We start from the raw sequence: 26,703 nt of genomic DNA on the forward strand, positions 1-26,703 counted from the left end.
GCATCCTCGTAACAAGTCTTTAAACACTTTACATCATCTTTTTGAATATTCAAAGAGAACATTCTATTTTTTGACATTTTCACCTTCATAATTAAGTTTCTTTTGTCATCTCTTATAAAAGGACTATGATCTTTCATGTGAATATTATAGCCTTTTTGTAAGAGTTGACCTAAGCTCAAGATGTTTCTTTTTATATTGGGCGTAGAGTAAACATTTTAAATAAATTGATGTCTTCCATTTTTTTTAAACAATTAAGGCTTTTATCTCTCCTTTTCACTATTCTTTGGAATCATCTCTGAATGATACATTGCTATTTAATGATTCATCTAGCTCCATGAACACATTTTTTCTTCCATATTTATGATTGCTCGCACTAGTATCAAGATACTAGGCACTTGTGACCTCTATAATTGTCCTAGTATGCTAGTAGTATTGTTTTATTCTCTTCAGTCTTCTCTTCCATATAATTGTTCTTCTCCTCAACTTTATTATTGGGAGTCTTAACATTCAAAAGCATAATGGCCAAACTTTTAGCAATTGTAGCACTATACTTAGGATTTGTCATACCTCAATCTTGGGTTGCCTCTTCCTCATATTCTGATTGAGCATTCTCCTCTTTCATAACTAGAGTTATTGGTGTTGAAATTCCTGTCTAGTCCTTGACCACAACCTCTACCTTATCCTTAGCCTCTAACTTGGACATATTGGTTTTTCCTGTTGACGGAGCTTTCTTCTCTCTTCTTCGAATTGATTTCCATCTTGAGGAGTTGTTCTTCAATCCCATGCTTCTTCTTTCATATATTTTTTGTAGGCTTGCAACCTTTCTTGAAGTTGCTCATCGTTTCATAGCAACAATCACAACTTGGGTAAAATAATCCGAAATAGATTTAGATACCTTCATATGAAAAGATTCAAATTCTTTTTTTAATATTTGGAGATGAACTTTCTTAACTTATTCATCTCCTTTGTAAGAGGTCTGTAACTTATCCCATACTTTTTTTAAGGAGGTAGCGTTGAAAAATCTGTTCAAAAGCATCTTTATTTAATGTTTGAAAGATGAAATATTTTTCTTTCTTCTCTTTCATTTTCAAGTCTTTCAAATTCTTCTTTTGTGTCGCAATTAAAGTAACTTCATCTTCTAGTACAGTAAAACATTTCTCTACAACTTCACATACATCACGTGCACCTATACATCACGTGCACCTAATAGAGCCATCATTTTGATACTCCATTTTGATCCCTTTAATTGTGGATCATGGAACAACACATTCCATAACTCACAAATTAAGTGAGAATTTGGAGATTATGAATGCACGTATAGATCCATAACATCAAAAACTTTAGGAGAGATTTAGAGCAAAAAATTAAATTTTTTTGTGAAAGTTGACTCTCAAAGTCAATGGTCAATTGTTGACCGGTCAACATCTTAGCATGGTCAATGGCTCGGTGATGTAGTCAACTAGATGCGGCTTATGGAAAAGAAATTTATCTAATTGGTGTTTATGTACAGGATGGGATGTGAAATTTAACCCAAAAAAAAAAAAAACTTTTGACACTTTTACTGAAATTTGAATTATATAAAAGGACATAAATGTGTATGTGAAGGATTCAAAAGTTGCTTATTTAAATTCTAATTAGGTAAAGGGCTAAAAAATTAGTTTATCATTTACGCACCTCCTAACTTTACAAGTAACAAAATAAATTGAAAAATTAACATTTCACAAATAAATTATTCAAGAATTCCTACTTCCACATTAATATCAAAGAAACCTTATTTTCATTTAACATAGTAAGAAATTAATCGGAAAAATGACAAAAAAAAAAAAACAAGAGAGAAGAAATATAATTAACAATTAACAACTCTTTCATTCAAAATAAGTATGTATTGACACAAGCAAACAACATATACATCTGACTCACAACCTATGGATTGTTATATGCTCTAAACACAAAACTTAAAGTCAAATATACACATGCTATAATTAAAAAAGTTGACAATGCAAGCTCCCAGTAGAGCAGCATTGTAGTCAAAACATTGGAATCCCAGCCACCGTTTGATTCATTTCCAAAGGCCTGGATGACAGCGAAGAGAATCAACTACAAAATTTGACAGACTTTCCATGGAAGTGAATCTGGTATATCGCTAAGTCGATGATGGCACGATTACTCAAATAAATTTATTGTTTCTCTCAATATTGGGATGTTTCTTGAGATCGATGGATTTTGCTCCTTGTAAGGCACATTAATCTTTAGTGATAAATGTCAAATTTGGTAGAGCAAATGACAGAAGTTCTTATGCCATGTCTATTTTGTAAATCTTTGATAGAATTTTGTGTATTCTGGGGAAAAGATGGAGCAAGTAAATTGCTCTAGAAATTTTTCTTTGCTTTGTGTGGAGAATAGGTGACTGCGAATTTTGATTTTATATTGAATTTAAAAGCTTAATGTCATAAATATTAGATTTGAAGAATCTATCTCTCAGATTTCCTCCATTAAATTAAACTTTGGGAAAAGATATAGCGGCGATACTGCATCGTAAGATATGATAAAACACCAAGTAAAATGATTCAAGAAAGTAGAAATTGGTAACTAATTTCAAAAGTTGAGTTTAAGGAAAAGATTAATTAGCCTCTTGGGTGTAGCTTGGCTGCTTGTAAATATAGACCTGTGGTCACCTAAATTTGAATAATAGGAAGAAAAATTGGTATTTAGAGGGTGAGATTTCTCATCCATCATCCCCATCTAAGCCTTTAAGCAAATAGTATTTTGTAATATTATTTAATTAGAGTGATGATATAGCCACAAACTCTTGTACAAATGGATGCGGTATTAATTCATTGGTTGAATGAAAATAAAAAATAATAAAAATAAATCATGTGGGCCAAGAGATATTTAATTCAACCAATTTTATTATGTCACAGACTGTTGTGAAAATTTTAATATACTCGCAAGCGCACAAATCTAGAGATAGAATAGTGGTAACGAGGTCGATCCCACAGGGATTGTTATAAATTGAAAAGTCTAATTTAAATCTAAAATTAATATTAATTCTAACCTAGTTGAGCAAATTGAGTTTTAAGAGAAATTAAACTAATTAAGCTAAGAAAACAATTAAAGTAAATGAAATTTCAACAAGACGAAAATTACCAAGGTTTTAGAATCCACCACTATTCAACTAGTAATTATCTAATTATTAATTAATCCCCAATTTTAGAGTGACAACTCGAAATCAATCTATGTCATCTCATAGATATAACAATTAACCCCAAATAAAATTAATTTTGTGTAGGTTCTTTTTCTGCTTAATAGTATGACTTCTAAGAAGCTCATGTAAACATATTGAATAACAAAGAGTCAAAATTTCCTAAGCACTCCATGTAAATAATTTAATAAAAGACATAGAATCAAAGATAATCATGTATAAATTTTATAAATCTAAGTATAGATTTAATCAAATATTAATCATAACAATCAATAATGCATGACATAATTGATGAAAAAATTTTAATAACATCTAATTAATCATGTGAAATAAAAATTATAATTATTAAAGAACATATATAGGGAATTAAAAAAATAATTATTTCATTGAATAGGGTTTCATCCTTAACTTCAGTATAAAAAAATTAACTAGACATACTTAAATTGAGAGCAACACAAGAAATAAAATCAGTCATGGAAGGCGAATTGCTGCTGCTGCCGAATGCTCTCTTCCAACCTTGCGTCTGCACCTTTGTTTTTGTCCTCTGGCGGCCCCCCCATTCAAAAGCCAAAACTCTCTTTTTATAATGCTTAGCCACCGAATCCTCTTTGTCTACTAATTAAAATCCTTTTCCAATTATAAAACAAAGCTTCCATAATAACGCAACAATAAGCCATTAATTCTACTTTTGAAAGTCAAGTGCGGGCCCCATTTAAATTTCTTTCCACTTTTGCAATGCCATGCACGTGCAACTCAATTGGAGAATTGAAATTCAATGCAAATTGCTCTTGGCTCTTAACTCTGTCACGGCTTCAATTAATATTCTCCCAAATTGTTATTCTTTTTGCACTTTTTATTTCCAATCTCCAATTAATTTCCTATGCAATAAAATAATTCAATTAATTAAAAAATAACAAATAAAAATAACTAGTAATTAGATAATAAACAGTAAAATATGTATATAAATTATGCTCATTAAATACCCTCAAACTTAGATTTTGCTAGTCCTCGAGCAAAACTAAAACTTAAAACAAAAATAAAACTAACAAAACAAAAAGTAAATCCTAACTAAACCACTTTCGTAGGTGATTGCGATTGCATTTATTGTATGCAACAAACCTTTAAACCCCTAGGCGGCCTCAGTGGACGAGTTATAGTCTCGTGAGGGCTTCAGTGATGATACCCACAAACATCATTTTAAAAAAATTAAATTAAATTAAAAGAACAAAAAACTTTAAATAAAACATGAAAAATAGCCTTAAAGATTGCAAAAATTATATAGCTCAAAGAAAATTTCAAATATTGGCAAAGTTCTAACTTTAATTCAATAATCAATCCCATCTCTCTTTCGATTCTTGTAGTATGTGTGTGAAATCAATTCAATCAAATTCATTCCCAAAATCTTCAATATCAACAGCCTTCGCCTCAAACAAAGAAAAGAGTAGGTCAAACAGATCTTATCATCTTAATCTCCATTTTTTTTTTCACATGCTTTTATGTGCATTTTCTTTTGATTTTTTTTTTCAGCACATGCACTTGATTTTTTTTTTCTTTTTTCTTTTTAACCATAGTTAGGAGCTTTCACTCTACCCCTTAAGGTAGCCTTCTTCTCATGGTAGATTATCCTCTACATACTTGTGGTACATAGGCCCAAATTACTCAAGGATAGCTTCACTCTTAAGAGTTATAGGTGGTTATTTCTGACTCTGGCACCTGCGTATGCTATTTTGTATTGTGGAGATAAGAATCAAGACAAACAGTCATTTACTCTATCTAAAATTCTCAACTCAGGCTGTGTCAATCTCAAATTTCAAGTGAAAATCATGAAAGAACTGATATTAGTGCTCATGATGTGTAAAGAATCTCAATCAAGAGGAACTAACACAAGAATCAAGTATAAACTAAGACAATATTCAACCCTTTCTAAGAACCATATTCATTATCAATCAAGTTTTTATCATTGGCTTTTCACATAAAAACAAAAAAACATTTTTTGAATTTTTGAATTTTTGAAATTTTTTTATTTTATTTTATTTTTTTAATAACAACCAAACAAAGAACACACTATTCCCACCCCCAAACTTATTCGGAACATTGTCCTCAATGTTTCAAAAACAAAAGATATGCATGCAAAAAGATGAAAAATAAAATAAAAAAATAAAAATAAAAACATAAATAATAAAAAAGAAAATTGGATAGAACACACCTGGATGGGCTGGGAAAGCTTAAAACTAAATGACAATTAAAAATAACACGTTACAAGAAATATAAATAAGAAAATAAAAAAAAACAAAATAAAAAAAATCCTACTAACTAACTACTTAATGTAAACAATGAATTAACCAGGATCAATAAAAATTTGGTGAAAATCAAAGCAATTATACAGAAAATACCAGAAAGCATAATTGATTAAGCACTTGAGCATTTTATCCATAAAAGGATGATGGTAATGAAACTCCTTAATATCGCACTTCTTTGATTTCTTCTGTTCCAAGCTTACCTGCGAGGTATCTGAAGTAGTATAAAAATCTAACAATTTAAGCACTTTAAATCTTAGCACATTTTTCATGTCAGAATGTGACCTGCTTTAGGAAGTAGCTCCAACTTGAATGGTTCAATTTTCTCTTTAGGAGGAAGTGGCTCAATCTTTTCTTTCCACTTAATTAGATCTAGAATAAGAGTCGAATCAAGTAAAGTATTAACTTCTTCAATACCACTGTCAACATCAACAGAGAAATTAGAGTTAGTTGTGCATGGTGTTAATGGATTGTCACAGTGGTTAGAAATAAGTGAGTCATCAATTGATGCTTCTATCATATGTACTTCAACAACTTCATCATCTTCTTGTGCTTGCTTGGGAACATTAAAAATGTTTAATTCCATGGTCATGTTACCAAAAGACAATTCCATGTTTCCAGTCCTGTAACTAATATGAGCATCAGTTGTAGTTAAGAAATGACGACCTAGAATAGCTGAGGTGTGTTTATGAGGATCCTGTACATGCTGGGTATCGATAACAATAAAATCAATAGGATAATAAAATTTGTCAATTTGTATCAACACATCCTCTATAATACCACGATGTATTTTCATTAATCCAACTTCATGCACTCCTTTAGGATTAGGAACTGGTTGATTTGGAAATTTTTCTTTTTCTCTCTCCGCTATAGTAGTTGCTAATTGACTCAATTGATGTTCAAGCTTTAAAATAGCTTGCGTGTTTGACTGAAAAGCTTGTTGGGTTGACTGAATGAAACTTTGAAGTGTATCCGCTAAAGAATGCTTTCTTTGTTGGGGTGCAACAAATTGAGAAATAGGTTGTTGGGTAGGAGGATATACTTGGTTAGGAGGGACAAATTGTTGATTGGGCATGTTAAATTGTTGCCCTCTTTGGTTTGACAAAGGTTGATTTTGTTTCCAAGAAAAATTAGGGTGATTCCTCCAATTAGGATTATATGTGGATGAATATGGACTATTGAAGGATTTTTCATATGATTGTAAGGCATGTACCTACTCAGAATAAGCCTCTGGATAGACTGGTAATGATGGACAATTCTGTATTGTATGAAACAAGTTAGAACCAATAGCACAAACCTCATTAGCTACACTAGGGTGATGATTCATTGATTGGTTCAGAGCTAAGGCATCTACTTTTCTAGAAAGTGTAACTAGAGTGGATTTCACGTCAAAATCATCCTTAACTTCATATAACCCCTTTCTAGAAACTTCAGATGATTTTTCCCTTTGGTTTGAAAAATTCCACTGTTGAGAATTCTCAGAAAGTGAATTAAAGAAATCCCATGCAGCCCCTTCATGTAGGTTCAAAAATCTCCCACCATTCATAGACTCTACCATATGACGATTCGACATGGTTAAATCGTTATAGCATTGTATAAGTCTCCATTTCTAAAAACCATGGTGGGGGCACTTAAGGAGTAAATCATTAAATCTTTCCTAACACTCATAAAATTGCTCACCCTCTCTTTGATAAAAATCATTCATCTCTCTCCTAAGGGCATTTGCTTTAGACATAGGGAAAAACTTGGTGAGGAACTTATTATTCAATTCATCCCACGTAGTAATAGACCCAGCAGAAAGCGAATTCAACCAAGCTTTTGCTTTGTCTTTTAATGAGAAAGGGAACATATGAAGCCTAATTGACTCATCATTAAAAATTTGAAAACGGAATGTAGAGCATATGTCAAGAAATTCCTTAATGTGCAAATATGGATCCTCTCTCTCTAACCCATGGAAAGATGGTATAAGTTGAATGACTGAGGGCATAAGTTCAAAGTGTGTCGCTGTAGTTTGTGGCAACACAATACAAGATGGTTGGTTGGCCACAAGTGGTGAAAAGTATTCTCTAAGGGTTTTATCTGCTTGCACTGGTGGTAGTACTGGCAATAATCTATTTAGGTCATCCATGACTTGAGAAGAACTAACTTGACTACTATCAATTTTCGACTCTCTTTTAACCAAACAATTTGTTGAATCACGTTCCCAAACACTCATAAACTAACTAGACAAAGAAGAAAAATAAAACAACAATAATTAAAATAAACAAAATTAAAATAAAAGAAATCAAACAACTAAACAATAAATTCAAAATTAAACAAATTTTTGTATTTTTTAATAAAAATTTGAATAAATAAAATAAAAGACAGCCTAAATTATAACTAGTGGAAGAATCAAATTAACCTAGATTAAACTGACTTTCTAGCACAATCCCCGGCAACGGCGCCAAAAACTTATGAAAATTTTAATATACTCGCAAGCGCACGAATCTAGAGATAGAATAGTGGTAACGAGGTCGATCCAACATGGATTGTTATAAAGTCTAATTTAAATCTAAAATTAGTATTAATTCTAACCTAGTTGAGCAAATTGAGTTTTAAGAGAAATTAAACTAATTAAGCTAAGAAAACAATTAAAGTAAATGAAATTTCAATAAGACAAAAATTACCAAGGTTTTAGAATCCACCACTATTCAACTAGTAATTATCTAATTATTAATTAATCCCCAATTTTAGAGTGACAACTTGAAATCAATCTATGTCATCTCATAGATATAATAATTAAGCCCAAATAAAATTAATCTTGTGTAGGTTCTTTTTCTGCTTAATAGTATGACTTCTAAGAAGCTCATGTAAACATATTGAATAACAAAGAGTCAAAGTTTCCTAAGCACTCCATGTAAACAATTTAATAAAAGACATAGAATCAAAGATAATCATGTATAAACTTTATAAATCCAAGTATAGATTTAATCAAATATTAATCCTAACAATCAATAATGTATGACAGAATTAATGAAAAGATTTTAATAACATCCAATTAATCATGTGAAATAAAAATCATAATCATTAAAGAACATATATAGGGAATTAAAAAGATAATTATTTCATTGAACAAGATTTTATCATTAACCTCAGTATAAAAAAATTAACTAGACATACTTGAATTGAGAGCAATACAAGAAATAAAATCAGTCATGGAAGGCGAATTGATGCTGCTGCCGAATGCTCTCTTCCAGCCTTGCGTCTGCACCTTTGTTTTTGTCCTCTGGCGGCCCCCCATTCAAAAGCCAAAACTCTCTTTTTATAATGCTTAGCCACCGAATCCTCTGTCTACTAATTAAAATCCTTTTCCAATTATAAAACAAAGCTTCCATAATAACGCCACCATAAGCCATTAATTCCACTTTTGAAAGTCCAGTGTGGGCCCCATTTAAATTGCTTTCCACTTTTGCAATGCCATGCACGTGCAACTCAATTGGAGAATTGAAATTCAATGCAAATTGCTCTTGGCTCTTAACTCTGTCACGGCTTCAACTGATATTCTCTTAAATTGTTATTATTTTTACACTTTTTATTTCCAATCTCCAATTAATTTCTTATGCAATAAAATAATTCAATAAATTAAAAAATATCAAATAAAAATAACTAGTAATTAGATAATAAACGGTAAAATATGTATATAAATTATGCTCATCACATACGTTTGTACAAGATAAGTTTGTATAAGAGTTTGTGACTGTATCATTACTCATTTAATTAATCTACATTGTTCATTTTGGAATAATCTGATTGGTCCATTTGACGAAAAGCTCATTGCTCTATTCCATTTGACTCATTAAAAATAAGATGATGTTGTTTGCATAGGATTATTGCTTAATAATATATGCCATTAATGATAAATAAATTTGGTCTCTAATCTTTGGATATTTCAAAATCTAAAGTGAAAAGAATTTAGATCTATCGACAATAGAAGTAGGCAATTAAAAATAAAAAATTAATTACTTAATTTTTTCGGAAGTACTTTTCACTGTTACTGGTCACCATTACTGTTCACCGCAACTATTCACAGTTACTATTTACGTTTACTGTTTCCGATTACTGTTCATCCGCATAGAAAATATTAATTTTTCAAAAACACAATAAAATGCAGAAAATAAATGACACGGAGATTTTTACGTGGTTCGGATTAATCAATCCTACATCCACAAGGCCACGCCAAGATGAAAAGTAATTCACTAAGTTGAGATATTACAACCTATGAATTTACCAAACTTAAGACTTTCACTTACAGTTTATCACCATACAATTTACTCAACCTTAGAATGAATCTGCTTCTCTTGAATAATTGCTACCCCTCTTGATCCACGATCTTCAAGGCACTTCGCAAAGTGATCAATAGCAATTATTTAATTCTTCAATGTCTAGTGATCCAAGATCCACATAGACTCTCCACATAGATGAAAAAAAGGTAAGAAAACAAATCAACACAACATTATGCGCCAAATCCGGATTCTCTAGGGAGGAGGCCAAATTTTGCTTCTCTGCTTTATACTTTGTGTTGTGCGATCCAACTTCAATTGTGAAATACCTCTCTTTATATAGGCACTAGGGATTCACCAAAATAGCAAGTCTTAAAAGATTTGGATTCTTTCCAAATAAGAGTTTCTTTTCTCTTATAATTCCCATGAATCTGAATAGGATTAAATCTGATCTTCTTGCCTTACTTGTCTCCTAAGAAATATCTAGAGCATTTAATGACTTTCTGTTTGAACCAACTTCTTACTCTAAATAGATCTCATGCACCAATTATAGAATCCCACTATTAATTGACTTGCTAAAATAGACATTTAATTAAATTAAGAAACAAACATTCCTAATAAATTGGAATCTCACTAAATTAGGGAATTAATAAATTAATCCCTATTACAAGATATGCAATAAATAAACTTCCAATTTAATTAGACTTGCCATAAAATGTCAACTCTATAAATAATGGACTTAACATAAAGTTTAAATATCTTCAATCTGTACCTGATTTTTTAGTGAGAATTCTATTTATGACAATACATTAGCTCTAAGTGTAAAAACAAGTATTTTTTTTTTCTCTAAAATTTAAGTAAATCTGAATTAGTATAAATTGTGATAGAATTGGATGTTTGAATCTGAATGATATTTTTTCGTTTGAATTGCTAAAAAAAAATATTAAGTCGTTTATTTTTTTAACTTACAAAATTTGAAAATTGATATTTTTACATTTGTGCCCTTACAAAATGTTAAATAAATAATAAACACCTCAAAGAACTTAAATAAAATAGAATGCTACCATAACATAAATCATGTTTAATTGAGTACAACCCTTTATACTCTAAATTAGTACATGTTAATCAATTTAATTGTAGTTCATAATATTTTTATATAAAAAAATATTCAAAAAAATCATGAAGATTAATTATGCTAATTTGAAGAAAATAAAAGGATAAAAATAATAGTCACCTACCGCTATATTATCACAAGTTATAGAGATGGGTAATAATGTTAATTATTAAATTTTATTTAGGTAAGGATGAAAATTAATTAATTAGATAGGGATATTTTGGAAGATATATTTTAATGGCATCTTTTTTGCTTAGCAAAAAGTTAAAAAGTTGGCTTAATGACTTAATGACTTAATAACTAAAAATTTTCATTATGTTGAAAAAACAAACGGATTTAGCTGGAATTTTTTTATTTGAAATTTAAATAGACTTGAACTACTATGAAATTTTAATAGACTAGGATGTCTGAATTTAAATAATTTTTTTTTCAATCTTTGAAAAAGTATTAAGTTTTTTTTTTAACTTAAAAACTAAAAATGTGTACTTTTACATTTGTATCCTTATTAAATTCGAATGTCAAGGAAATAATAGAGAAAATGACTGATACACCCCAAACCTTTATAGAAAGGGATACAAAACTCTCTAACGTTTAAAAAAACATTTACCCCCAATTTGTTAATGGATTCTGTTAATTTTAACAAGAAAAATTATTTTCAACTTATGATTACCATTATCTTCCTCTAAAATACAAGTAATTGTATTGACTAATCCATTTTGCCCATAAATTATTAATAGAATTAGAAACACACCCTTATTTATAATGGTTGGAATTTTACTGTTGAAATTCAGTTTATTATCTCCTTTTTCCTAATTGCTCATCTTATTCAATGTCATCTTCTTCTTCTTCATCAACTATCATCACCCATTATTAATTATGGAATGTATCATATTAACCTTTAAATTATTTAAAAAAATTGAATCCATTAATAATTTAGAGTTTAAAAGTCTTTTTTGAGACATTAGAGAGTTTTGTATCCTTTTCCTAAGCTTTATATATATAATTATTTTGAAATTATAACATATAAATTTCTTTTTTAATAAAAACTGATTATATAATTACATAAAAATTTTAAGAATAAAATCTTTTATTAACGATAATGAGAAATTCAAGAACTTGATGAGAGAAGTAAAGTAGGGAGGGATTTCATAGCAGCTGGAAAAAATAAAGATGAGATTATTAGTAGATAAACATGTATGGGTGTGTTTTAGGATAAGCATGAAAAATAAATAATAAATTAGAGATATTTTTAATATTAGAAATCAATTGGCTGATTCAAACTTCTCCAGTCATAAAAACCCAAAAAAAAATTAACTTTTTTAATTAAGTCAAAATTATTTAAAAATTCAAATTAAGTTATAAAAACAAACGCCCTCTACTTAACTTAATTAATAAGTCACTTTGAATCATTAAGTTAGAAAACAAACGCCCTCTCAATGACTTAATTAATTGAAATTAAGTCAATTAAATCATGAAGTTAGAAAAAACAAACAAACAAACAGCCCCATATGTCCATTGCTTAAAAGAATCTAAAGTATTTTAAACTAATTCGTTTATACTGGAGTAATCAATTGATGAAATGAATAAACTAAATTTCCAGGAACATAAACGCTGAATTTACACAATGTATGAAAAAATAAAAATTAAAATTATACAACTGATGTAATATTTTCATTTATAAAGATTTGAGTCAATCAATCTTGACGTCAATTAATCAATATTTTAAATGATTTATAAAAATGGAGACAATAACCAATCATTTTGATTTATAATTTTGTTTCTATTATCTCTGATTATTCTCGTCAACAACTTCCGCGTGTCCAGAGCCAACTAATAAGGGTTAGGTAATTGTTGCTTTTCATATCGACTTTTTTTAAAAATATTTTTAGTTGTATAATTCTTCAAGAAGTAACGCTGAATATGTCTCCCTACCTAAACCTTATTTCATTCTCTTTATTTTCAACAAATTCTCCGTCGTTCGATTGATGTTTGCAGGAATCATCAGCTTTTTGTTTTGCTATTTTAAGTATTTAAGACATTGGATTAGCTATGTCAATATTTCTTTGAAACCACGCTAACGAGATATGATGCTATTATTGGAAATTCACAGGAGAATGCTAGTGGCATGACAATTACCAAATATCTTACTCTATGGTTACTTGTTAACAGAATTTATTAGTTGTGAAGTGAATATACGAAATATGGAACTGGGCTATTGGACAATGCTCACTAAATAATTATTATAAATAATGCTACATGCACGGTTAGGAATTATGGCTAGAATTAAGGACAATGCTTGTTGCTTCAATCTCTCAAGCAATAGCCTAATTCTATCTAACAAGGCAGTGTAATGTTTTTCCCCCTCAAATTATTACTACAATACTATTAGGCTAGACTCTTGCTCCTTTAGTCTTTAGACAACCCACGTATATGTATATTTAAAATAATTTATCATCTATCATAGTATGAATATAACCCGTTATTTTTTAATTATATACACAACTTTTATACTTTTTAATTTGAAAATTCTTAGTTAAAAGAAAATGAGTTGTTAACATGTACAAAACCAACAACTTACAACTAGGAGCAATGGGCGTTAATTTCTAAATATCAAGCCACATCATTGACTTTAGTGACACTGAGCTTATGATAGAAAAAGACCAACAACTCAATACCGTGTAAATTATATATTTGACTGAGAACAAAACTTATAATAAGAAAAGAATACAATTTTTTTTTTTGTATTACAGTTTATTTAACATATGGGTTGTACTGAGAAATTTTAAAAAATAGGGGCCTAAGTGTAAATGTGAGAAACATACATGATTATCTTGCTCCCTTGATATTTTCTAATATACAACACAATGAAATTGCCGCTTGAACAACTATAATTTACTAATTATTAGTATACAGCCAATTCAATATAAATCACATTAAATTATTGTATCTCTATTGTGTAATGTGTGAGAATACTGATTTTTTAGCCCCTCAATTAAACCTCACTTTTTGCAAAACTACCTTAGTTATCATTTTTTTACCCCTGACTCTTGTTCAAATTCAAGAGAAAAAGACGACAGAACTTTGGAAAGTAAATAATTCATCAATAATCATTTTCTTGCACTTAGCGCCATTTTGGGATTACGATAACTGATGAAATAAGTTGTTTCTATTATGTAGATGAAAATAAGCTACTGATTAAAATAATAGCTTGGTGTTTTGTAAATTGTGTTATTATCATTGCTATGAATTTGAAAAATAGATCATATGAGTTTGGTAAATTTTAAAACGAGATAAAAATAGACATATGTTTAGATTATCGTTTATTTGTATAGTTGTCATTTTGTTAAAATATTAAATTTATAATAGAAGCTTTAAAAAGATGTGATGGCTTATTTAGTAACTAGTCTATGAAAAACAACCTTTTACCTGCTTCTAAAAATTATTGTCAAAATGGAGAAATTTATGAAATAAGTAGCTTTTTAAAAATTTATTGAACACATTTTTACTGAATTTTTTTTCTTGTTTATCAAAACTTATGAAATAAATAGCTTATAACATTTTAACGGTAATCTCAAATGGGACCTTAGTCTCTTTAGCAATACATTTTCATTTATGAATGATTTATGCATATTCTTGTGTTCAAGCAGAAACATTATCTACAGAGCCTGAAAATTATTTATCTGGCCAAGTCAATCGTCCATGGATGGCTGATGATTGAGTCAGAAACTGTTTGATCATGCCTTTTATAGTGTGATTTTTCACAATCACAAAGTCATGCAACGGGTGGGTATGCTAATAACATCTACATTTCTGGTCAACTGCATGGCAGCTGAAGGAGTTGCCGAATTAGATGGTCATAGCTGGAATGAACAAAAAGATATGATGCAGTTGACAAAATGATGACTTTTAATTGAAGTTGCCTTCGATGACGATGAGCATAAACATATTTTGCCCTCGAAAACTTGATGCTTCATAAGCGAATAAAAATTCGGGAAAAATTTTGATAAATAGGGCAATTCCAGAAATAAATGGGGAGAATCAAAAGCTGGAGTTAGTGAGATACATTGTGGGTTTAAATATCATTATTTTTGTGGGGTTAATTAAAGGTGGAGTTAGTGAGATAAAATGCGGGTTCAAATATCAATATTCTTTATTTTGTGCTTTTATATTTTTTTATACTTTTTGCAAAGGAGTGATGATATTTGACTGCCTCAAATTATCTATTGCAACAATTCAAGATTATATATATCGCAACAAAAAACAAATGACATTAGTAGTTCAGTGTTTTAGTCTACTTCAATAAGCGAAGACAAAAAAGAATATTTCACTATAAAAATATAAAGTACATATATTGAATATTTATCTCATAACCTAAAGTTTCAATACACCCAAACTCTCAAATCACTCGAGAACACTTTAACTCTTTTAAATGTTAAAGAATTACTTCTCACAAATCAGTCTAAGTTCTTAAATTGTTTGAGAACTGCACTCACACTCCAACTCCTCTAGCTTCCATTTCCAAGACCCCTCTCTGTCTAAAGGCAAAGTAAGCCTTCAATTGTCAAATAATTTGGATCAAATCCGCTGAAATAGCCTCCATTTGAGCTTGATAATCTTGACTTTTATAAGCCACCAAATGAGCATGATAATTGCCAACGTGATGAATAAAGGAGCCAAATTTGTCTTGCATGCCATCATGCATGAAATGAAGTCAAGGTGCATTTATGGAAGCTTGACTCATTGCTTCCAAATGTCGGTAAAATAGCCATTTAAAAATTTGAGAAATTTATAGAAATAATCTTAAAATTTTTGTAATTTTTAAATTTAACCCGCTCAATTTTTTTCTATCATAACTAGCCAAACACCCTATTTTTAGACTAAATTATCCTCATCTCTTTCATCAAATTTACAAAGGCACGCCACTTGATAAATTCCAACACAATTAAATGCTTTCAACGCTCAACAACTTAACAAATCTTCATTACTCTCAACAAACTTGATCACTCTTAATAAATCAACAAATTCCATCAAACAAGCATTGCATAACTGAAGATAACTACTTGGGAAGCTTCTTAAGGTTAGTTTATTCTCTTACACTATATAAACTTTTAATATATTGATTTTATCAACTAAGTTCGAAATTAAAGTGGGTTTTGCTACCAATGTTATTATTTTTCATTACTAAAACAATGTGGATGGTTAAAGTTCTTAGTTTGAGTTGAGAAATCAAGATAAATCATTGAAAACACTAACAACACGAGCACAAAATGAAACACATAACAAGTGAGACAAGCTAATTTAGTAAGACAGGCAATGGGACAGCTGCTTGTCTCACATAAACCCGCTGCGTTTATGTGCAACAGGCACCTGTCCCATTGCCCGTCGCACATAACTTGGTGAGACAGACACTTGTCCCACTTGTTCAACATGCATGTTCACCAAATTATGTGCGACAGGCAGTGGGACAAGTGCTTGTCGCACATAAACCCACTGTGTTTATGTGAGACAGGCATCTGTCCCGCTGCCTATCTCACATAAACACACATGTCTCACTAAATTTTAGATATTTTTTGAAATTCATAATTTGGGTCACATGTGTCCATTTTAGGTATATAATATACTATTTCAAAGCTTGCGATGAGACAAATCAAATGCAACACCGTATACTCCATTCTATCACATGGTTGAACCAAAAATTTGCCTAAACTTAAGTGTGATAGGCACCTATTGCATCTAAGCGCATAATCACATTATGTACGACATCCATATAAATGTGGTGCATATTCACTTTACCATATTTTGTATCATTTAGTCTTATTTCTTTTGTTTTCTTAATAATTTTTAGGTTTAATGGATTCAATTGTGCTTCAATTATGTTACGGCGATTGGTGGGAGACGTTGGCAGATGACCGTATGGAGTACGTGAATGCCAAGAATACGACCTTTTTAGTTCAGAAAGATTGTACTTTTGATCAATTTCTAGTATGAGTGTATGAAGTTTTTTAGATAAATCCTAACGAATATAGTATGACGATGAAGACAACGTCGAGGTCTAATAACACAATCTATCGTGCATGTTCACATATTGCCAAAATACTTCTTAAGTAACATGTGCATTGTTTTATGCTTCTTCAGCACGACATCTTTGCCATAGCAAAGTCCCGTTACTAGGTACTGCTCTCCAATCGATAAGCGTATCAAATCATCACCAACTTGAAACCATAACTGATATTTTTCTTTTCTTTCACCACAGGACACTTGTCGAAGCAATATATTATGCACAATTAATCACAATTAATGTGATTATACCCTTAGCTGCAATAGATGCCTATCGCACTTAAGTTTAGGTAAATTTTTGAATCGACCATGTGATAGAATGGAGTCTACGATGTTGCATTTGATTTGTCTTGTCGCAAGTTTCGAAATGGTATATTATAAGCCTAAAACGGAAACATGTAGCTCAAGTTATGACTTTCGGAAAATATTTGAAATTTAGTGAGACAAGCGTGTTTATATGAAACAGGCAGTGGGACAGGTGCCTGTCTCACATAAACACAATGGGTTTATGTGTGACATGCACCTATCCCACTACATGTTGTGCATAATTTGGTGAGACAAGCATGTTGAACAAGTGGGACAGGTGCCTGTCTCACCAAGTTATGTGCGACAGGCAGTGGGACAGGTGTCTATCGCACATAAACACAACGAGTTTATATGAAACAAGCACCTGTCCCACTGTCTATCTCACTAAATTAGCATGTCTCACTTGTTTTGGGTTTTATTTTTTACTCGAGTTTTTAGTATTTTCAATGATTTATCTTGATTTCTCAACTCAAACTAAGAACTTTAACCATCCACTTTGTTTTTATTAATGAAAAGTAATAACATTGGCAGCAAAATTCACTTTAATTTTGAACTTAGTCGATAAAATCAATATATTAAAAGTTTATATAGTGTAAGAACATACACTAACCTTAAGAAGCTCTCCAAGTAGTTGATTATATCTTCAATTATGCAATGCTTGTTTGATAGAATTTTTTGATTTATTAAGAGTGATTAAGTTTGTTGGGAGTGATGAAGGTTTGTTAAGTTATTGAGGGTTGAAAGCATTTAGTTGTGTTGGAATTTCTCAAGTGGCATACCTTTGTAAATTTGACAAAATTGATGAGGATAATTTAGTCAAAAAATAAGATGTTTGGCTAGTTATGATAGGAAAAAATTGGGTGGGTTAAATTTAAAAATTATAAAAATTTTAAGATTATTTTTATAAATTTCCCTATAAAAATTTTGAAGAGAGTGGCCTAGAGAGCTTGTTCTAAAATGGCCGGTTACTTGTCTACCATTTGCCATTAATGTATTTTGACTTTTAGCATTAAAGTCAATAAATCGAGATTATCTTATCAGGCTTCACTTTAAATCAAACTCATTTATTTACAAAATTACCCTTATAAGAAATTTGAAATGAAAATAAACTTTTCTTTTTGTAATTTTCTTTTCGTTTCTCTCTCATTTGTTGCTTTTGACTTTAGCCCAATATATCTGCTTCCAAGGGTGTTTATTTTGAATCGTGAACAATTGAATTTCTATGGTGCAGAGATATGTTATGGTGCTTTAAAATGGCTTGGGTTTTCTCTAATCTTATGAATGTTTTGTAATTGCCATTGTTATGTTTATCTAAGTTCAATATGTTTCTGATCCAACAGCATAGAAGTTAACAGCAGATGAGAGATTGAGAGAAAGGCAAACGACAGAGAAGAGAATTTTTTTAATTATTATTTCTGCTTTTTTTTTACAAGAATTATCTTAAAAATAAATGAGATTACGTGAAAGAGATAAATTTGAGGGAACAAATATTACTATTCATTTACAAATTTATCTGACAAGTGAATGGAAGTGCGGATTCATAAGGTGGAATAAATAGCAGTTGTCTTTGATGAGTTTGATTGCTATTCATAAAAGGCGATGTGTTTACCCCATTAGATGTATAGTTGCGATGTGTTTACTTTTGTGTAAGAAGTGTAGTACGGCAAGAAGTGTGAAGAGGCAAATAATGGTTTGATTGTTTTTATAGATATTAGTAGGTGATCACCGCTACTGATCAATTGAAAAATGATATTTACCAATAAAGGTTTCAGAATGGTAACAAAATCAACAGTAAAATCATATGGTTTTAAGTGTTTTTTTTTCCATTATTTTTTAATTGACGGCAATCTCAAATGGATTTAATGTATTTTTTTCAACTAACGGCAATCCATATGGTTTTAATGTCGGTTTATTACTGCATTAAAAAATTCTTCTAGGTAAATACTAGTACTCTTATCAATTAATAAGGTTAAAAAATTATTAACCCCTAATTAACCTCGAAAAAACACAAGTGTTAGGGATTATATTTAATGGATTTGAATTCAATATTGTCCAGAACTTTTTATAATAATATGATTAGTAATCATTTGATTAAAAAATAATACATAGTTAAATTTTATTTATACATTATTATTAAAAAAAATCAGCACAACTCAATGTAGCACTAGATCCAAATTCATATTAGAGATAAATGATATCCTTTATTCATCATGCGTATTTAACCATGTGTTTAGCTTACATGTAGAAGGATGGACAGTGCTTTCGTTTTTTGTGCTACAGCGGTACTATAACATGAACATTACCCCATTTTTTGTCTTAATATTGTTGTGATGGAGTTCAAATATCAGTGCTTATTAATTTATAGCAATTGGTGATAGCAAATAACTCAAATTAGAACTTATTTTGATTGTCATCATCACTTAGGATTGGGTGACGTTACCATTTCATCCCTATCACTATTCACTACTATTCTCTCTCTCTCTCTCTCTCTTCAATTGAACTTAAATCAAACTTTTGGGCTCTTTCAGCCGAGCTGCTGAACTAAACTTAAAGCAAGCTCCTAAGGCTCTCCTATCCAGCTGAAGAAACTAAACTCAAAGCCACAAGCTAAGCTTCAAGGCTCCTTCTACTGAATTCAACTCAAAGCAAGCTCTTGTGTCTTCCATTCTAGTTGCTGAACTACACTCAAACTAAGCTTCTCGATTCTCTTGGTCATAGATAATATTTTCCTTAATAAAAAAACTAAATGACATTATGTGGCAAATTCAGAGTTGATTCACATTTTAAATATATCAAAATCATCTTTATGCAGCTATGCTTGTCCAATATAACTACATCATATTCAGTGTTTTTTCCCCTCATTTTCCCTAACCATCAATATGGTTGTTGGTTTTCTAGAAAGAAAGTATTTATCTACAGCATGATTATATTTAAAAGAAATATGACGAAAATAAGATACAATTATTGTACAATAACTCATTCCCAACTTTGCAAGCATATCATCATTACTCAAGTTAAAGATAAACAAAAACTCTTTTATTCAAAGCAAGATAAATAAAATTAAGTTCCTACTTCCCTATAAATATGCTGGGGTTAGAGGAAGCATAAGCCATGATGCTGGGTTCCTGTTCAAATTTATCCATGTCCTCCTTAAACATTACCATCAATGCTTCTATTCCTTCACCATCGCTTGTGCTCGTTAAAATAGCAAGATCAATTAATAACAACGGCCCGACACTAAACCAAACAGGCTTTCCCCAGCCAAAATCAACTTCATAACAGGGCAATCCAACCACACTAGTTAAACCAAACGACCTTGAATCTTCCCATGTTTCTTTCATATCCTTTATGAAACCTAAGTACTCATTATTATGCATCACTTCTCTTCCCATTCTCTTTGCTTTGATCACTTCTCTTAATAAACTTGTTTCCTCTATGGCATCATCCTTGGCTAGTGACCATTCTGCCCTTACAAGCCGATAAATGTTACCCATGCATTGTGGAATCATTGGTGGATTCAACTTGTTACGCAAATTCATAGTATAATAGATTGCATGAGAGTACAACTTATTGTCAATTGCCCTCTTTCTTTCACGGGCTATAGCAATGAAGGCCCCCCAAATGAGTGCTGATACAACCCCGAAACGCGTTGCTTGTAGCTCATTAAATTTACCTATTTCTTTATTCACCTTCTCCTTTAGAGCTGCTATCTTCTTGCTATCAAACAACAATCTTTTGAACACAATGTTGCCTGAAGATTGTGGGCTTGTGACGATTTGATACGGCTTTGGAAAATTTACCGGCGGAAACAAAGAGGTGCAATCTAAAACGACATTGTTATTGCAAATATTATCATTACCATTAATCACCCCACGAGTGATTTCGCCCCACGTTTTCATGAAGTTAAATATTGCTGAACCATCGGCCACTCCATGCGAAAAACAAACACCAATTGCCATTTCACCGCCGCTGAACAAATTTACTTGGACTGCCAAAAGTTCTCTTTCAGAAACATCTAAATTCGATAACTGGGGACTAGGTGGGATTAACTGTTGTAGCAGCTCCATATCTGGTGGTTGAAGAAACTTTGATATATCACAGCCAACATTAGCTTCAATAAATGCAGCCCCATGATCACTACAGTCGACTGAAAAGCTGTCAATCAATCTTCCAGCAAAAGGGTAGTAGTGGGTTAATGTTTTTGCGAGAGATTGCTTCAACAAATCCGATTTTTTACTGAAATATTGGTGCTTGCAATTGGCCGAGTAGAAGAAAACAAGGGGCACGTAAATTTTAGAAAACAATTGATCAAGCAATGAAAGTTTATAGGTTCTAAGATGTTTTGGTGTTGGGGATGAAGGTTTGATAACTTCGGTGGAAATGATTTGAACATCAGAAGTGGCACTTTTGATACTTCTTTTTGTGAAGATTTGGACATTATTGGTGACCAATGTGGAAGCAGTCATTCGGAAAAAGTTTTTGAGAATCACTGCCATCTTTGCTCTTTGAGAAATTCGCCAAGTGACTGGCATGTTGTGTGTCCAAATCCATTATATGTACTGTAAGTTTCTAGCAAAATTACTCCCTACAGATCGGATCTCCAAAATAATAAAATATGAATAATAGATAATGAGCACTATAATGTGTCAAAACACTGACTAAACCTGGACTAAGAAAGGAGAAGGTGGGCTTCAATAAATAATTTCAATAATAATAATAATAATAATAATAATAACAAATAATAAATAATAAATTCTCCTTCTTTATATTCTGTAATATTATGCTGTATTTGCGGCTAACGATTTGTGAATTGTACTCATATTGTGTACGGTTTATTTCATTTTATTTTTTCAAATGTATTATGTATGGTTAATAGGGGTATGAGCAAAGGTGGTCAATGGACCAGGCGGCACGTGGCACAGCATGGCACGCACGTGGGCCAGGTCGAGCTTAGATTTTTAGGTACGTGGGCCTTAAAAGCACGGCACGATTAGTGGTGGGCCAAAACATAGCACTCAAAAAGGCACTTAATAAGCATACTTCATTAGTGGGCTAGCACACGGCCCGTGGGCCATTAATAACACGTAAGCCAAAGTATATCAAAATAATTTTTTTTAATAAGAAGTAAAAATAAAATGTTATGATTTTAGAAATATTTTAAAATTAAAATTTTTAACAAATTTAATTAAATTAATTTAAGTTTAAGTTTTAAAAAAAATCTAATTGTTTTATGTTTATCATTTATTAAATGAATAAATAAATATAATAATTTTAATAAATAAAATTATAAATATCATGATTTTATAAATGATATATCAAAATTTTATGACAATTAATATTTCATTTATGAAATCGTAACTTAGTTACTGGAGATATATTTCATTTGTGATTTGTGAATAAAATATTTTTCATATTTATACACAAAAAATAAAATTATGAACAAAATATGTTTTTATTTTTTATGATAAATTAAAAGTTGTATTTTCATTCAATAGAGTTCAAGTCCAATTATAATATTAATAGTTTAAATAAAATTATGTGTAATTTGTTTCATTGTAGTTTAAATAAGATTATTGTGTTATAATTGAATTGATAATCGTGAAATTAAATATTTAAATATATAGTTGCGAAATTATGATAAACTGATAATTAGAGATGGCCAACAGGCCGTGCCGTGCCGGCCCAGGCCCATCAAAGGAAGCCTACACGTGCTTGTGCTCGTGTCGTGTCGTGCCCACTATGCGTTTCGTGCCGTGCCGTGCTGTGCCTAACTTTTTTTGCTTAGGCCCAACAGGCGCACGTGCCGTGCCGTGGGTTGTGTCGTGTCGTGCCTAAGAAAAAAAGCTCACTAAGCTTTTTTCCTTTTTTTTTTATTTTTTTAAGAGTGCATGCCAAGTTGTTGTCTTATTGTTTTTCAAGCCTATTATTTTTTTTGGATCCATGTGCCTTTATTGAAATTTAATAGAATAAAAAATTCAAAACTCAAGTCCATATTCAATAATAATAAATTAATAATAATAAGATAATGTAATATTAGTTGCTAAGTTTGACTTTATGGTTTTAGAATTCTTTTTTAGTACTTTTACAACAATAACAATAATAATTTTTTTTAAGGGTTAACTTAATTGTTAACTTGGAATTACGTAGAGTCATACATTATAGTTTATAATAATATTAATACATATTTATAAAATCACGATTTTATAATTTTATTTATTAAAATCATGATATTAATTATTTATTTAATAAATTATAAACATAAATCAATTATAATTTTTTTGAAACTAAGAATTAAATAAATTTTAAAAACTTGAGCTAATAAAATATATTAAAAAATTCAATTTCAAGTTATTTATAAAATCATAAAATTTTAAGTTTACTTTCATTAAAAAATGAAACGTGCTTATTGCGTGCTTTTTCGTGTGCCGTGCTTTGGCCCATCTCTAATCGTGCTGTGCTTTTAAGGCCCACGTGCGTGTAGTGCCGTGCCGCGTGCTCTACCAAAACGTGATTGTGCCGTACCTCGTGCCGTCGGCCCATTGGTCACCTCTACTGATAATAAAATGTTAATTGTTCTCTTAATAGTTAATAAAAATTATTATTATTATTTGTAGTAGTAGTAGTAGTATATGGGCTTGAAAAAGCAAGCTAGACATGTAAACTTAAAAAAACACATGGGCTTGAATAAAAAAAAAATGATGGAATTTTCTGAGCACGGCATGCGTGGGCCCTCACAGGCCTTGGTTTGATGGGATGTGCCAGCACGGCATGGCTAGTTGGCCACCTTAGGTATGAGTTCACATAATGAAAATCAAGATTTATAAAATTGGGGTAATAACTAATAACATCCGGAAAATCGATTTTTAGCAATTTATTATGAAAAGACAAAAGTTCACTTATTTATATCGAATAGGCCCCCAATTTTATTGGGTGAAAATTTGTGACAAGACCAATAAACTCGACAAAAATATAATATTGGTCCGCAAGTTTGGATCTAAAATGATATGATTATTAGTCGGATTTAATGATTTAATGATTTATTGATTTGCTGTGAAGAAGGGATTTCAAGATAGTAGCAAATAGTTGCAGCACTAAACAGATTTCAAGTAGTGGCTGCAAACATTAAGACCATTAATGATCGTAACGTGCTAATGTACGCTCACATTTATTTTAATTCTTTTGTTTGCTTTTCTACTATTGTATTTGTAAGTATGAACATGACTTAATCATCAATGGTGCTTTTCACTCTACATTTTATGAAGACTTTAGTTTTAAATCTTTTAGTTTGTTATAGAGATTTTCCATAAGGATGCTAAAGGCAATGATTTTCAGGTTTCATTGTTGGCATTGTATATATGAATATTGCATTGACAACGAAATTTCTACTATGTCTCTACTTCAGGTGTTAAGATAAAATCACTCACTATAGATCTAGAAAAGCTACAAAATTACATAATGAAATGTCTATTTCATTAATAACCGGGAACAATCTTTTTTTCATAAAGAACTTACAATTTATATCTTCTAATATTGACATTATATGCACAATATATAAGTCACATACTTCAGGAATAAGTCAAAGAGTGCATGCTTAAAATAAACAACGAACAAATTTTTTTTACTAAATTCAAAAAAGTTATTTTATTGCATGCTTTTATTGGAAAAAAATAACAACAAGTTTAACACTTACAATCCAACTAATCTGTGATCATATGTGTTTAAATTTTTTATGTTTGTGTTTCTATAATCATGTTTTGCAAGTATGAACATGACTTATTCGTTAATGGTCCCTACTCATTTTATAAAGACTTGAGTTTTTAAATGTTACAGTTTGTTATAGAGGCTCTTCCATATAGATGACAAAGAGGATGATTCTTAGATTTTATTGTTAGCATCTTATGTATGACAATTATATTGACAACGTATTAACTCTTCTACTTGAATTCGTCATTTAATGATAAAGATAAAACCACTCACTATAGAAGTAGAAAAGTTAAGACTACATAAAAAAATGTCCATTTCATTCATGGCTATGAACAATCTTTTATTCATAAAAAGATTGTGATTTAGATCTTCCATTATTGACAACATATGCTTAATATCAGATATTTTTTAAATTAGGTCTATGCTCAAAATTTTATTAGATTAATTAAAAATATTACATCGTTGAAAGCTTTTAGGGATAAGGATAACATAAATTTAAAATAAATACTCCAATTAATGTGTGCCTACATTTACTTTTTGGCTGTATATGTGTTTCTATGCTTGCGTTTGTAAGTATGAACATGATTTATTCGTTAGTGGTGCTGCTCACTCTACATTCTATAGAGACTTGAGTTTTTTAAATGTTTAAGTTTGTTATAGAGGTTTTTCCATAAAGATGCTAATGGAGATGATTGTTAGGTTTCATTGTTGGCATCGTATATATGACAATTTTATTGACAACATACTAAATTTTCAATTTGAAATCTCCACTTTAGTGATATAGATAAAACCACTCACTATGGAAGTAGAAAAGTTAAGACTATATAATAAAGTGTCCAGTTCATTAATAGTTGTGAACAATCTTTCATTTAAAAAAAGTTTGTAATTTATATATTTCATTATTGACACCATATGCTCAATATATAAATCACATACTTTATAAATTAAGTCTAATAACATATGCTCAAAATAAATAATGAATAAATTAGTTTTATTAGATTAAGTAAAAATATTATGTGATTGAGTGCTTTTCGCTATAAACATAACAATAAGTCTAACATAAATACTTCAATTAATGTATCCTTACTTTTACTTTCATTATTGTATTGATGTTTCTATGCTTGTGTTTGTAAATATGAACATGACTTATTCGTTACCGGTACTCCTCACTCCATATTATACTAAGACTTGAGTTTTTTAAATGGTTTAATTTGTTATAGAGATTTTTCGATAAGGATGCCAATGCGGATGATTGTTAGATTTCATCGTTGGCATTGTATATAGGAGCTTGATATTGACAACATACTAATTTTTCAATTTAAACTCTCCACTTCAATGATGACGATAAAACCACTTCTTAAATAAATAGAAAGGATAAGAATATATAATAAAATATCCATTTCATTAATAGTTGTGAACAATCTTTTATTTAAGAAGAATTTATGATTTATATTGCCTATTATTAACACCATATCATGATATATAATTCATATACTTTATAGATTAGGTCTAATAATGTACGCTCAAATTGAACAATAAATAAATAAATAAATTTTATTAGATTAAAAAATGTTATTTATTGCATCTTTTAGGGACAAACATAAGAATAAGTTTGACATATATACTCCAATTAATATGTGCTCACATTTGTTTTAATTGTTGTATTCTTGTTTCTATGCTTGCGTTTGTAAGGATGTACATGGTACTGCTGACTTCATATTTTCTTAAGACTTGAGTTTTTAAATGTTTCAGTTTATTGTAATG

At 30.3% G+C, this 26,703-nt stretch overlaps 1 protein-coding gene and 1 non-coding gene across 2 annotated transcripts; one reads left to right on the top strand and one right to left on the bottom strand.

Moving 5' to 3' along the window:
• Positions 1–7,112: 7,112 nt before the first annotated feature.
• LOC112496392 (small nucleolar RNA R71) lies at positions 7,113–7,219 on the top strand. The gene has a single exon (XR_003062928.1). It is a non-coding gene; the product is annotated as a small nucleolar RNA R71 (small nucleolar RNA).
• Positions 7,220–20,303: 13,084 nt separating this feature from the next.
• Positions 20,304–21,731, bottom strand: LOC102608449 (vinorine synthase-like). Its single transcript, XM_006464789.3, has one exon. It carries the CDS (start codon positions 21,729–21,731, stop codon positions 20,304–20,306), a length of 1,428 nt encoding a protein of 475 aa, XP_006464852.1.
• Between the last annotated feature and the right edge of the window lie 4,972 nt (positions 21,732–26,703).

This window comes from Citrus sinensis, chromosome 7, assembly GCF_022201045.2.
Source record: "Citrus sinensis cultivar Valencia sweet orange chromosome 7, DVS_A1.0, whole genome shotgun sequence".
Taxonomy (NCBI): domain Eukaryota; kingdom Viridiplantae; phylum Streptophyta; class Magnoliopsida; order Sapindales; family Rutaceae; genus Citrus; species Citrus sinensis.